This window comes from Ailuropoda melanoleuca, chromosome 9, assembly GCF_002007445.2.
Source record: "Ailuropoda melanoleuca isolate Jingjing chromosome 9, ASM200744v2, whole genome shotgun sequence".
Lineage (NCBI taxonomy): Eukaryota > Metazoa > Chordata > Mammalia > Carnivora > Ursidae > Ailuropoda > Ailuropoda melanoleuca.
This window is the reverse complement of record NC_048226.1, coordinates 87,210,696-87,222,571: the sequence shown is the minus strand read 5'-3', so window position 1 is coordinate 87,222,571 and position 11,876 is coordinate 87,210,696. Positions and strand designations below refer to the sequence as shown.

Here is an 11,876-nt window from a genome sequence, read left to right as displayed (position 1 = left end):
GAGGGGGAAGGGAAGATACTCATGGGGAGCAGTCTCTTAAAATCTGTTCCTAACATTCCCTCTTAATGTATTTTATACTTTAGCTAGAGAGACTGTTTTTGTCCCAAACACTTCCCTTAGTGCCTTCTCTCACAGTTTTCCACCAGTAACATCTTTTTTATTTTCTTTCTCTTGTAAATCCTACCTGTTCTTCATTTGAGTTGGGACTGAACCTACTTCCTGGTCTCCTGCCTGGAATTAGTCTTGCCTTTGGGCTCTGCATATGTTATGTTTCTTTTATAGTGCTTACTGCCTTCTGCCTTCAAGTTCTTTATATACAACCCTTTCTTTACTGGTCGTGAAGTTCCTTGCAGCTCCCTTAGCTCTTGCTATGATGTGTTGTTGGATCTGGTCTGGTCAGAGGCTCAAATGTTGAATTCAACTGGAGAGCTTTCTCCCTGGGGAGAGTATTAGTTCAGGCTATCAGTATATCATGAGATAAAAATTGAGAGTAATTTTGTGAAATATGTAAAAGAAGAACCTAAAAAGATGGGGTATTTTTAATTGGTAGGTAGCAGTTTGCTAGTTGGAGTCCTAATGGGGTTCTGTTATGGGTCATGTTTTCATCAGCGTCCATAGGACACCCATTTCCTTTGTGAAGCTCTTTGTTAATATTCACTCAGTGGCGCATGTATTGTATCTGAGCCATGGGGAAAGTACTCTGTCTCTCCAGTTACTAATATATGAATAAGTATAATTTTATGTTATTTTTTTAAAGATTTATCTTTATTTTAGATAGAGCATGAGCATGCAAGTGGGGGCGGTGCAGAGGGAGAGGGGGAGAGAGAATCTCAAGCAGACTCCCCACGGAGTGCACGGAGCTCAATCCCACGGCCCTGAGATCATGACCTGAACCAGAACCAAAGGGTCGGACACTTAACTGACCGAGCCACCAAGGCGCCCCTGAATAAGTTTTAATTTTATAGGAAGTTTTAAGTACAATAATGCTAGATTGGTCTGAGAAATTTTTGCAGTGACTTTCCAAAGGAGTTCTATAAAGCTCTTGTCAGTGTATCTTTACCCATTCCAGCCCCCCAGCAGCTGTATCCTTTTTAGGTGTGGTTATTCATGCTTGTGTGTATTTTTTTCCTAGGCCTGTTATTTACCTTGGGTTATCCTTGGATTCAACTATATCATCGGAGGCTCGTAAGTGATGTTAGATTTACTTACTTGGAAACAAATTCTTTGACGCCTTCCATTATTCTTTATCTTCCTTCTTTAATCTGTATAAAACTTTAAAGAGTTCAGCATTGATGCATTGGAACCTTCTACTTAGGAAATACAGTTGACCCTTGAACAATGGGGGCTGGGACATCAGCCTCCTGTGTAGTTGGAAATTTGTGTATATTCTTTAACTCTCCCAAAACTTAACTGCTAACAGTCTCCTGTTGACCAAAGTTTTACTGATAGCATAAGCAGTCAGTTAACGTATACGAGAAGTTATAATGTATTATATGTATTATATACTGCATTTTTACGATAAGGTAAATTACAGAAAGAAAATGTTATTAAAATCATAAGAGAAAATACCTTTACAGATCTGCGCTATGTTTATCAAAAAAACCTACATGTAAGTGGACCCACACAGTTCAGCTCTGTGTTCAGGGGTCAACTGTAATTTCATTTTGATGTAATTGATTAAATTGCAGGGCTTGAAGTACATTTAGCATTGAATGATTGTTATTTTGTTAGCTCATCGTTAGGCACAGTGTACTTCCATGTATGTGTTTTTGAATAAATATTTCTGGATTCATTGTCCAGATTGAGCAAACAAGGAACTAATTTAATTTGCGTCCGAGCTGACTCCTCTAAGAACTATGCATAAAGTTACTATGTTTTTTATTCTTGAGGCATTTCCAGGATGCCTTGAAGACTGCTCACCAGTCATCAAAGTGCAGATTCTCAGATGGGAAGTAGTTTTGTAAGTTGTTTGATAGTACAGAAGTTTTAGCTAAATGGGCTCAGATTTCTAGCCTGGAATTGGAGCCGAGAGGAAAACCTTCAATGCATCCAGTCAGAATTTTAAAAGATATCAAGATGCAACTGTTCTGTGAACTCCCACTTCTTATGCTACAAAATATTTTAAATGTTTTCACAGATTTTAATAGTACCAGTTATTAATATGTCTGACATATCTACTCTGTGTGGTCCTGACGTCTGCCGCACAGTGATAGAAATGAGTGAATTGAGCAAACAGACCCTGTTTAGAGCGTAGCAAGTTCTGAGCGTGGTACGGCCACCCTGCCACCCAAAAGGGCAGAGTCTGGGAGTAGTTGCAAATGTTGATTTGTCCCTGACAGGACTCATGTGGCAGGAGAAGACACAGAAGGATATGTGATAGTAGGGGTAGATCTATAAAATCTTGAAGTGGCCTGTGTGTAAGCCCTGGGAAAACTGAAGGTCAATGTTTATTTTAGGATTACAAGGTGAAGGTCAGCTATGCGAAGTGATCTTTGTGATGTCTTACACTCAGGGATGCAGGAGGCGAGGGAGAAGTGCTGTGGCTCCAGGAATGGGGGAACAGGCGTTCCCTGTCCCCCCCTTTCCCTATTCCCATGCTTGTTTCTTGCCAGCCTTCCGATTTGCCAGCGGTTTGCAAATACGGTATTTATGACTGAAGCAGTCAGAAGCTTGCTTTGCAGCTTCTACTCTGGAGGCAGGAAGTAGCAAAAACAATATTTTGAGGATGAGATGGAGCTTGAAAGAGCTGTCAGAGGGCAGCTGATCTCTTAGAGCACAGACCCCCGCAGGACCGATTTCCCTTCCCCTCTGAATGCCTTTGCTGCAGAGACTACAAAAGGGCTCATTGTGAAGCTGTCACAGGCTCCCAGGGACCGAAATGGGCTGCCAGGAGGGCTCTCTTCCCTGGGCTACTGGTTACAACTGGCTGCATCTCACTTGACTGCTTGAAGGTCTTCAAACTAATTTGGTTCTTTGTTTGCAGGGTAATCAATGAGCTAATTGGAAATCTTGTTGGACATCTTTATTTCTTCCTAATGTTCAGATACCCGATGGACTTGGGAGGAAGAAATTTTCTCTCCACACCTCAGTTTTTGTAAGTGTTTTTTTTTTTTTCCTCATTGAACAGCATTTTATTGCCCGTGTTTTATGTGTCCTTATCAGAACTCCATGGGAGGGGGCGCGCCTGGGTGGCTCAGTCATTGAGCATCTGCCTTTGGCTCAGGTCATGATCCCAGGGTCCTGGGATCGAGCCCCGCATTGGGCTCCCTGCTCCGCTGGGATCCTGCTTCTTCCTCTCCCACTCCCCCTGCTTGTGTTTCCTCTCTCGCTGTCTCTCCCTCTGTCAAATAGATAAAAATCTTAAAAAAAAAAAAAAAAAGAACTCTATGAGGGTTAGCATTTACCTCTTTGGTGGGTGGAGAAATGTGAGCCAACAGACTGGCCCTGGTCACACAGTCACAGGAAGCCAGGGATCAAAGCCACAGCTCGCTCGTCTCCGTGGAGCCCTTTCAGCTGGGGGTTGCTGCTGACTCGTGTCAGGCATCGGCATCACCGGGAACATCATAGCTTGGCTGGGCAGGCGGCGCTCTGGGCAGGCGGGGCACTGCTCAAGGCTCCAGCGTGGGCCGCTGTGTGCCATCGGGTGGGGCACGGTAACAGGACAATGATCCTGGCTCTCAGAGTGTCGATTTTACACAAGATTTGGCCAGAGGAGAGGCAAAGAGGTGAAGTTAACTCATTGGTTAGCAATTTCAAACCTTTTTCTTGAGCTATTATAGAACAGAAGATTTGTGGGACTTTTCAAAGTGAAAGTGAGAAACTCGAGGTTCATATAGTCCAAGCACCCGGGGAGTGTGTGCTGGTTCTTTCTCTGTTTTTAAGGTTCACTCAAGTGAGGAGGCTGAGGGTACCGCTTTGGTTCTGAGACAGACTTGGGTTGGAATCCCCTTCCCCTCATCTACCAGTTTTGATCACTGGGGGGAGTTACTTAATAACACCTCCGAGCTTCAACTTGCAAATCTGTAAATCGAGGGGCTGCCCTGTGTCCCACGACTCCAGGTGGTAAGGGCCGCTGTTGTCCGTGTGGTGGTGGATGTCCAGTAAATACGAGCTCTTAGCCTTGTTCCTAATGTTGGGGCTGGGGTGGGATTTTACAAGCCAGAAGAGATATTGACACACTTAAGCATGGAAGTAGCTGGCCATTTTGTCAGGGAAGCAAAACGCAATTGAAGAAGGGACCAGTGACGTTGCCATCCGGGTGTCCCAGCCTGCCTGACCGTTGTGCCTGATCTCCAGTCGGGGACATGCAGTCCTAGCTTGCACTGAAAAGCTTTTAAAAAAACCACCCTTCCACGTCTTGCTCGTTTTAATGTTTCGCGGTTCATCATTCTTCCGAGGGGTCAATGAGAGCAGTAAAACTTGAGGAGGCCCCTTCATCCCCCACCCCCTTCGTCAGTTAGGGGTAGGTTTTTGAAAGCCTTCTGTGAAATGTAACAAACAGAGAAGTACACTGTTGTTGTATTTTTATTTTTTTTAAGTGCATAGAAAGAAACTTGTTTGTCTTCTGAGCCTTGAGTTGCCTTCAGGCTAAAACAACAAATGACCAATCTGCTTTCTAATTATCAAAGGACACGATAACAGCAGGTTTGGATTTTTGATCTAGGTTTATCAAGTCAGATGGCAGATGCATCAATTAAAAAAAAAAAAAGACTTGGTCCTTTGGTGGGTAGCCAACAGTTTTTTTTCTTTAAATGGCCATATTCTGACTTACCGACTCGGAGATATTTCTCAGTTGCAGGCAACAAAGTATACGGGATTCTAGTGGCAAAATCAAGGGCACACTGGGGCCTGCCCTCCATTTGAGCGTTCTCTGTTGGCGGAAGAGCCGTTCTGTTAAATTTTGCATAAAGATCAGATGACAAAATGTAGCTCCTTGCAAAAGCAGTAACTGCTTTGAAATTACCATAAATTTTTGTTGATTATGTATAATTGAGTGTCTTTTTGTACTAATTACTTGCATTTAATTTTACTATCCGTTTAAGCCGTGGAGATGGCTTCCATATTGTCTTACAGTACGAAGCAAAGCAAGACAGCCCTTCTTAAGTGTTCTATTTTATTACACACTTTGGAGGAATATTATTATACCGGAACATCAGGGATATTGAGAAATCAGGAGTTGGAAATACATGTTGATTTAAAGACAAAGCTGTGTTTGTTTACAAGGGAAGATGGGAGTTCTAGAATTCTCAGATCACTGTTCTGCATTCCATTTAGAGAAGTCGGTCCTCTTCTGCGCCTGGTTGTTTTTCTGTTTGAGAGGGTTCATTGTCTGGTTTTGGCGGGAACACGAAGGCGACAGGGATGGTGTCAACAAATGAGGACTCCAGTCACAAGCTGCTGTCACCTGAATGGCGCCGCGTGCGTCCCCTCTGCTGCAGCTCGCAGCCCGGGAGGTGGTTCGGGTCCCGGCTTGGAGCCGGGCTGCCTGGGTTTCAGTCCCGACGGTCAGGCTTGCCTTGGTGTTCTCATTTCTACAACGGGATACTAATGGTGCCTGCCCCGTAGGGTTGTGGTGAAGAGGAGGTGACTTTATGCACAGGCGGCTCCCGCTGTAAACGAAATGCCTGTATGCTGTGGTTATGCCCGGCAGGCTCTCTGCTGCGGGCAGGTCAGCACCCACGGGCTGCTCTTGGGGCCGTGAGGGTTTGCAGCAGGGATACCGGTGACGGTCTCTGCCTTCAAGCACAGTTGTAAACGTTAGGATCTAAGTGGAATAGGTTTGGGCTTTTTTTTTTTTTTTTTTTTAAGATTTTATTTATTTATTTGAAAGAGAGAGAATGCTTGTGCTCCAGTGGGGGGGGGGTGCAGAGGGAGAGGGAGTAGCAGGCTCCCCCCTGAGCAGGAAGCCCCACCCCAGGATCCTGACCTGAGCCGGAAGGCGGACGCTTAACCATCTGAGCCACTAAGTAGAATAGGTTTAAACACACTCTCAGTTTGCTAAGAGTCCAGGGAGGGCAAAACGCTAGAGAAGCCAGGCCTGGGTGTAAGTTTTCTCAGCTGTTCTGTGACTCTTAGTTTATTCATCTGTCAGGTGTACCCTTTTTGGGCTTCAGCTTTCACACCATCTTGGAGATGGAAAGGATGCGGTGGGAGGGCAGATTAGGGATTCACGTGAAAAACACACCCCAGACTGCAAGACAAAGTGGGCATCCCCAGTCCCCCTGGATGGACGCCGCGGAGCCCAGGTGCGGCGTGGAGATGCCGTGTGGGCCTTGACACGCAGGCTGCGGATTTGTTTTTCGCACGTGAATTTGTTTTGTATGCTCTGATACAGTTTGATCCATATTTAGCTACATCAAGATGCTATATATAGGTAGTTCTTTCTGGTTGTTGGGCTTGTAGGAGTAATATTTTTGTTTCCATACTGTTGTGCATTAATTACTTTTGTAATCAGAAAACAAATTTTTTTAGAGCGTGAGTTTGGCCAGAAACGGAGTAAATTTAAGAGACCTGAAGAGTGAGTACCGCCTGCGGTCAGGGCACTGAGCAAAGTGCTGAAAAGGCAGAGTTAAGTAAGGCCTTGTCCCTGACCTTCCATTGGCCGGACTAATACAATTCAGTGAGACAGATGCCATGAGGACAGCAAGAAAGGAAGATGTGCTAAGTGGTCGGATCACTTTGTGGAAGTGATTGTGTTGTCTTCTCTCCCTTTGTTTCCCCCCTCCCCCCACCCCAGGTACCGCTGGCTGCCCAGCAGGAGAGGAGGGGTGTCAGGATTCGGTGTGCCCCCCGCTAGCATGAGGCGAGCTGCGGACCAGAACGGCGGAGGCGGGAGACACAACTGGGGACAGGGCTTTCGGCTTGGGGACCAGTGAAGGAGCGGCCTCGGGCCGGCCCACCAGCCACTCCGCTCAGATGAAGTTTCCTCCCAGTGCTGGGTGTGCTTAACAACCAGGTTCTAGCAAATGCTGTTGGACCCGACCCACACTGAATGTAGTCTTTCAGTACAAGACACAGTTTTTTAAATCCTGAAGAAAAATATAAGTGTTCCTCAAGTTTCGTGATTCTCATTCAAGTCCTTACTGCTACGAAGAACAAATATCAACTGTGCAAATTTCAGAACTGACTATATTTTTTTGGTGTCTTCTCTTCCTTTTCTGTCTGAATAATGGGTTTTGGCAGGTCCTGGTCTGCCTGCACCAAGCTGGGCATGTGGGGTTGGGTCACCAAACCCTTGACAAAGGGACTTTTACTTCTTTCTTGCACACACACCTCCCTTCTTCTTTTCCCAACCCCCGCATTTACAGCTAGAAGAGGTTGCCCGTAAAATGGTTCTGCCTGTGACAAGCTCTCTTATTTATTGACTTCTGCCAAGGCTTGGTCACAAAGAACTTGTCCGCCATGTTTACCCCTTTGGTAGCAGAACTATAACAGTAGGGGAGAAGACTGGACAATTGGATGGAGAGCTTCGTCAGCTTTTGGAATTGCTGGGACCTGATGTCAGGTGCAACCATTTGCCACCTCTGCAGAATTTTCTTATAAAAAAAGCACCACTTGTCAGCAAGGGCCACAAATTGGTGTCAGTGAGGCGTGAGGGTGGTTGCTAGGCATTTTTTATCTTTAAGGGAAGTGATGAAAACTATAGTGGAGCTTCAGGGGGTCTAGGTGTGAACTGTAGTGGGCATAATCCCTTTGTATCTTGTATAGGGCCTACTGGTTTTATGTGGACCCAGCATAGTTTGAGTTGTGTTGTGCTAGAAAGTTCCAAATCACATTTGCCACAGGGAGTTGCTCTTTTTGAGAGACACCTGGGCATTGATCTAGTTATGTGTTCATTGAATAGTGTGGAGAGGAGAACCTTAGACCCTATTTAAATTGTCTCCCCTCTTAATGGCCATGTGCTTCAGTTAATCTCGAGGAAGGTGCAGCTTCTCTGTACTGAGATCATATCTTAAGAGCTAATACAAGCACATCTAGGTGAATCCCATAACTTTGGCTCGTAATGGCTTTAGAATCATTTGTGTTTGAGGGTCTTTATTTTGAGCCATGAATGTACAAGTCACAAATGTACATCAGACCAGCGTAAATACCCACAACTTCTTTTTCAGAGGTGGGCTTTTTCCAACAGAGCTAGGCTTATCCCCCAATAAAGTTTTTGAAGGCTTTGGCGTTTCACAGTTTCTTACTTTATGTTTTTAGTCTGAAAGCAGCCTGCTGGGAGCAGTGTGGTCACCATACTTGGAGTCGGCTGGAAAGGCTGTGAACATTTTTGATTGGTTTCTTCTCAGGAAACTTTGTGCTCTAACAGTATGACGTTACTTTGCCCCACCCTTAAGCAGTAGTGAGTGTGTTCCACTAGGAAGTGGGGATATGAAAACAGCTTGTTTTTAATAAAAGTTTGTCCGTACCTCTCCATATTTTATTTATACGATAAAACAGAAGGCGGAGAGAATCTGAACCTTAACTGTCATATGTTTTTGCTGTTGACCTGTGGCCACAATAAAATTTACTTGTAAACTTTTAGAAGCCCTTATTCCTCTGATGTCGCATGTGCACTCATTGTACAGGGGCAGAAACTCACTATTTGTGTAAGAAGGTTCTCATGGTAAGTGAGCTCAATGCTCTTATATGGCCTCTTAGCAACTCACCTGCCTGCCAGCAGTAATTTTGGTAAAGGTTACAAGTATTCTTTAGAATACCTTTGTTCAAGGCAAAATGTTCATTAAATTCTTCTCAAACACATTTAGGGAGCTGATAATTTTGTCTGGATGACCTGTCTTTTTGGAATAATTGTAGCTAAGCCAGCTGTTTGAGATTTGATTTGGCAAGGCAGGACGTGACAGTGCGTTCTCTTCATGAGTGAACTAAAAATCCCTATTTTGTATAAAGAACTTCCCCTTTTGTAACTAATCCTTTTTGGTAAAAATTGTAAATTAAAGTGTACAGCTTGACAGTTGCCTGCCTTAAGTTTCCATGTACCTACTCTCTGCCTCTTTTAGCTACTACGTAATTTTTGGAACCAGTCATTTCTCGGGCGTTTAGGAGTGTCCAGGATTTGTTGCTATTCCAGTGACACAGCATATTTTCGTACCTTCTTCTATTCACATGTTGGAGAATATCTGTGGGATTCGTTCCTGGAAGCAGAATCTCTGGGTTTTGATTGTAATGAACATTGAGTTAGGAGTCCTGTCCAGTTGTGGTGTGCTTGATGGCGTTTCTGTAGCCCATGGGTCTGACTCCTGGAAACCTACAGAATGAGTTTAATCCCCTTGCCATAGAAGAAGCTAGAGACTGGAAGGCAGATCCCGTCAGACCTTTTTTCTTGAGTGTGAACCATCCAAATGTATGCCAGTCTGGGGCCCTCTTTATTCATCACAAGGTCGGGTGATGAGAAGAAGCAGTGCTGCACCCCTCTCCTGGTATTGGGGAAGTCCCAGAAAGAAAGGAATGATCCTGCTTATTTCAGGGGACAGCACCTCGCCAGTATCACTGTGTTTAAGCTGCCTTGGAGTAACCTGACTGAATAGGCGATGTTGGTTGCCAGCCGCTCCATTCATGGCAACTCTGTTTCTGAGGTCCCTTCACCTTTAAAATTCTCAGCGTTAACTAAATAGCAAAGCTTCACCTTGGGAAAACTCTAATCCTCTCTGTTTGGACTTTACACGGTTAGTGTCTCGGAAGGTGGGGTGGAGAAAACCCGTGCTTCCTGCCAGTTGACTTGTTTGCTTTTCAGAGTGACTCTGGAGGTTGTCACTGGGATTAGGGGAGAGGATCACGTCACGTAATCCCTTACATGTATGGTGAAAGCCCAGAATGGTTTTCCACGTGCTCCCCTTACCCTCCGAACTCCAGGAGCGTGGAATCCTGTGTTCAGTAGCACACCTGGGTACTGAACGTGCCAGGTACTTTCTGCATCATTTAACGTAAGCCTCCAGTCTATGCTTCCCAGTCTGCCTGTCCTGGAGTCACTTGGGAATTTTTAAGGGTGCACATTTCTTGCATCGCTCTCATTCTGCATGTTGTTGTTTTTTTTTTTTTAAAGATGTTATTTATTTATTCGACAGAGATAGAGACAGCCAGCGAGAGAGGGAACACAAGCAGGGGGAGTGGGAGAGGAAGAAGCAGGCTCATAGCGGAGGAGCCTGATGTGGGGCTCGATTCCATAACGCCGGGATCACGCCCTGAGCCCAAGGCAGACGCTTAACCGCTGCGCCAGCCAGGCGCCCCTCATTCTGCATGTTTCTAAAGTTTGCAAGGATTCTGCTGCTCAGCTGGGTTTGGGAACCAACTTGTGACATGGGGAGTATTATCCCCATTTCTCAGGTAAGAAAACTTCAGACTCCGAGTGGTGAGGGCACCTCAGATCAAACAGCTACAAGGTGCCGAAGACAAGATAGGAACCCGGCTTGGAGTTAAGATCCCTGCTCCTGCTCTGCAGTTGTGGAAGCCAAAGTTGAGAATCTGGCAGTAAGTGGCAACAGAAGGTCTGTTCTTGCCAGGCCAAAGGCAGGGGAGAACGTTTGGAAACTTTAGTTGAGGGTACAAATTAGCTTCTGTCATCCCCGGGGGGAATTGCCCTGTGGCTTGCAAAGGGGAAAAAAAAATATGTAAATTACAAATATAAAAATATATTTTTATATAACTATATGTATTATAAAAACTAGGTGTCTCTTGAGTAATGCTTGGGCAGATGCAAGTAGGACCAGCTCTCTGTCCTCAGGGTGTGTTCTCGACTGGATGATGGGTTGGGTAGGCATTTGGCCTATTGAGGGAGACAGCTAATGGTCCAGTCTCCCAGGAGTCTTAGAGGGCTTCTTGTTCGTACAGGGGAATCCTAGTTCCCTGAAAGAGGATATTAGAAGAAGTTGGAGATCGTGGGAAGACTGGATTCAAAGTTGAAATACTTGTAAAAAGCAGTCGAGCTGCTTCTGTCTACGATGGGTAATTATCTCTAATGGGTGTGATACTCGTGATTGGGGCAAAAGGAGACTCGTATGGACTGAAGGCAGGCGAGAATGCTGGAAGATTAATTGAAGGCATAAATTCAGCTTTGTCTCCCCTGAGGAATTCCCCTGTTGCCTGTTAAATGCATATGCACTTAGAAAGGAAGAGAGACCCCTGCCGTGTCACCAGGGCCAGAAAGACCCCCAGGGAATGTGGAATTGAATTTAGGTGCAAGGTATAAGGATCACTGGGGAAATGTTCATTAAGCTCAAGTTGTCACTGGAAGCCTTCATCTGACCTAGATGAATTTGATCCCTCTCTCTGTCACCGTGTTGGCCTTTTTCTGAGGGCTGGCACTGGTACACTGAGCGTCCTTGTTAATTAAGGGCAATCGCTGTTAGCTTAAGGGAGACTTTAGATTTTGATCAAAACTGTCGTGATGCCGAAGTCGCAAACCCGGCTGTGAGGATGTAAGATACATCTGTCACCACGGCGTGCCTTCAACACCTGCAGGTGCCTGACATCACAGTGGGCAGGAGGGATTGGGACTTGTCCTGATCACTTCGGTCAGGCAGGGTTCTTTGGTGACAAGTACCCAAAAAGGACTCTGCTTAACTTCAGTGCAAGATAATTTATTGGAAGGATATATGGTACCTCACAGATCCCAAGGGCTCCTGAGCCCCCGGGCGTGGATGGGGCACCAGGGATTCAGGGAGCCGAAACTCATCTGAACTGCATCTGCTGGGCTAAATCAGCTCCATTTGTTATTCTACGCTGGAGTTTCTCCTTTTAAGGTTCAGTTCCCAAGTCTTACTGGTCTACCTTTGACCTTGTGACTCTCCTGTGATTAGGAATTGAGAGAAAAACATTTGACTGGCAGTCCCATTAAGACTCTGCAACGGGGGAGTAGTAATATTCAAAAGCAAGTCGAA

General features: G+C 45.3%; 1 protein-coding gene across 1 annotated transcript in view; it reads left to right on the top strand.

Moving 5' to 3' along the window:
- Window positions 1-8,956, top strand: part of DERL1 (derlin 1) — a 27,835-nt gene extending 18,879 nt beyond the window's left edge. Inside the window, exons 6-8 of the mRNA XM_002926109.4 lie at window positions 1,133-1,185; window positions 2,984-3,094; window positions 6,737-8,956. Of these exons, the coding sequence (XP_002926155.1) occupies window positions 1,133-1,185; window positions 2,984-3,094; window positions 6,737-6,875 (303 nt within the window). The 3' untranslated portion in view covers window positions 6,876-8,956. The remainder of the gene's footprint in view (window positions 1-1,132; window positions 1,186-2,983; window positions 3,095-6,736) is intronic.
- Window positions 8,957-11,876: the final 2,920 nt, after the last annotated feature.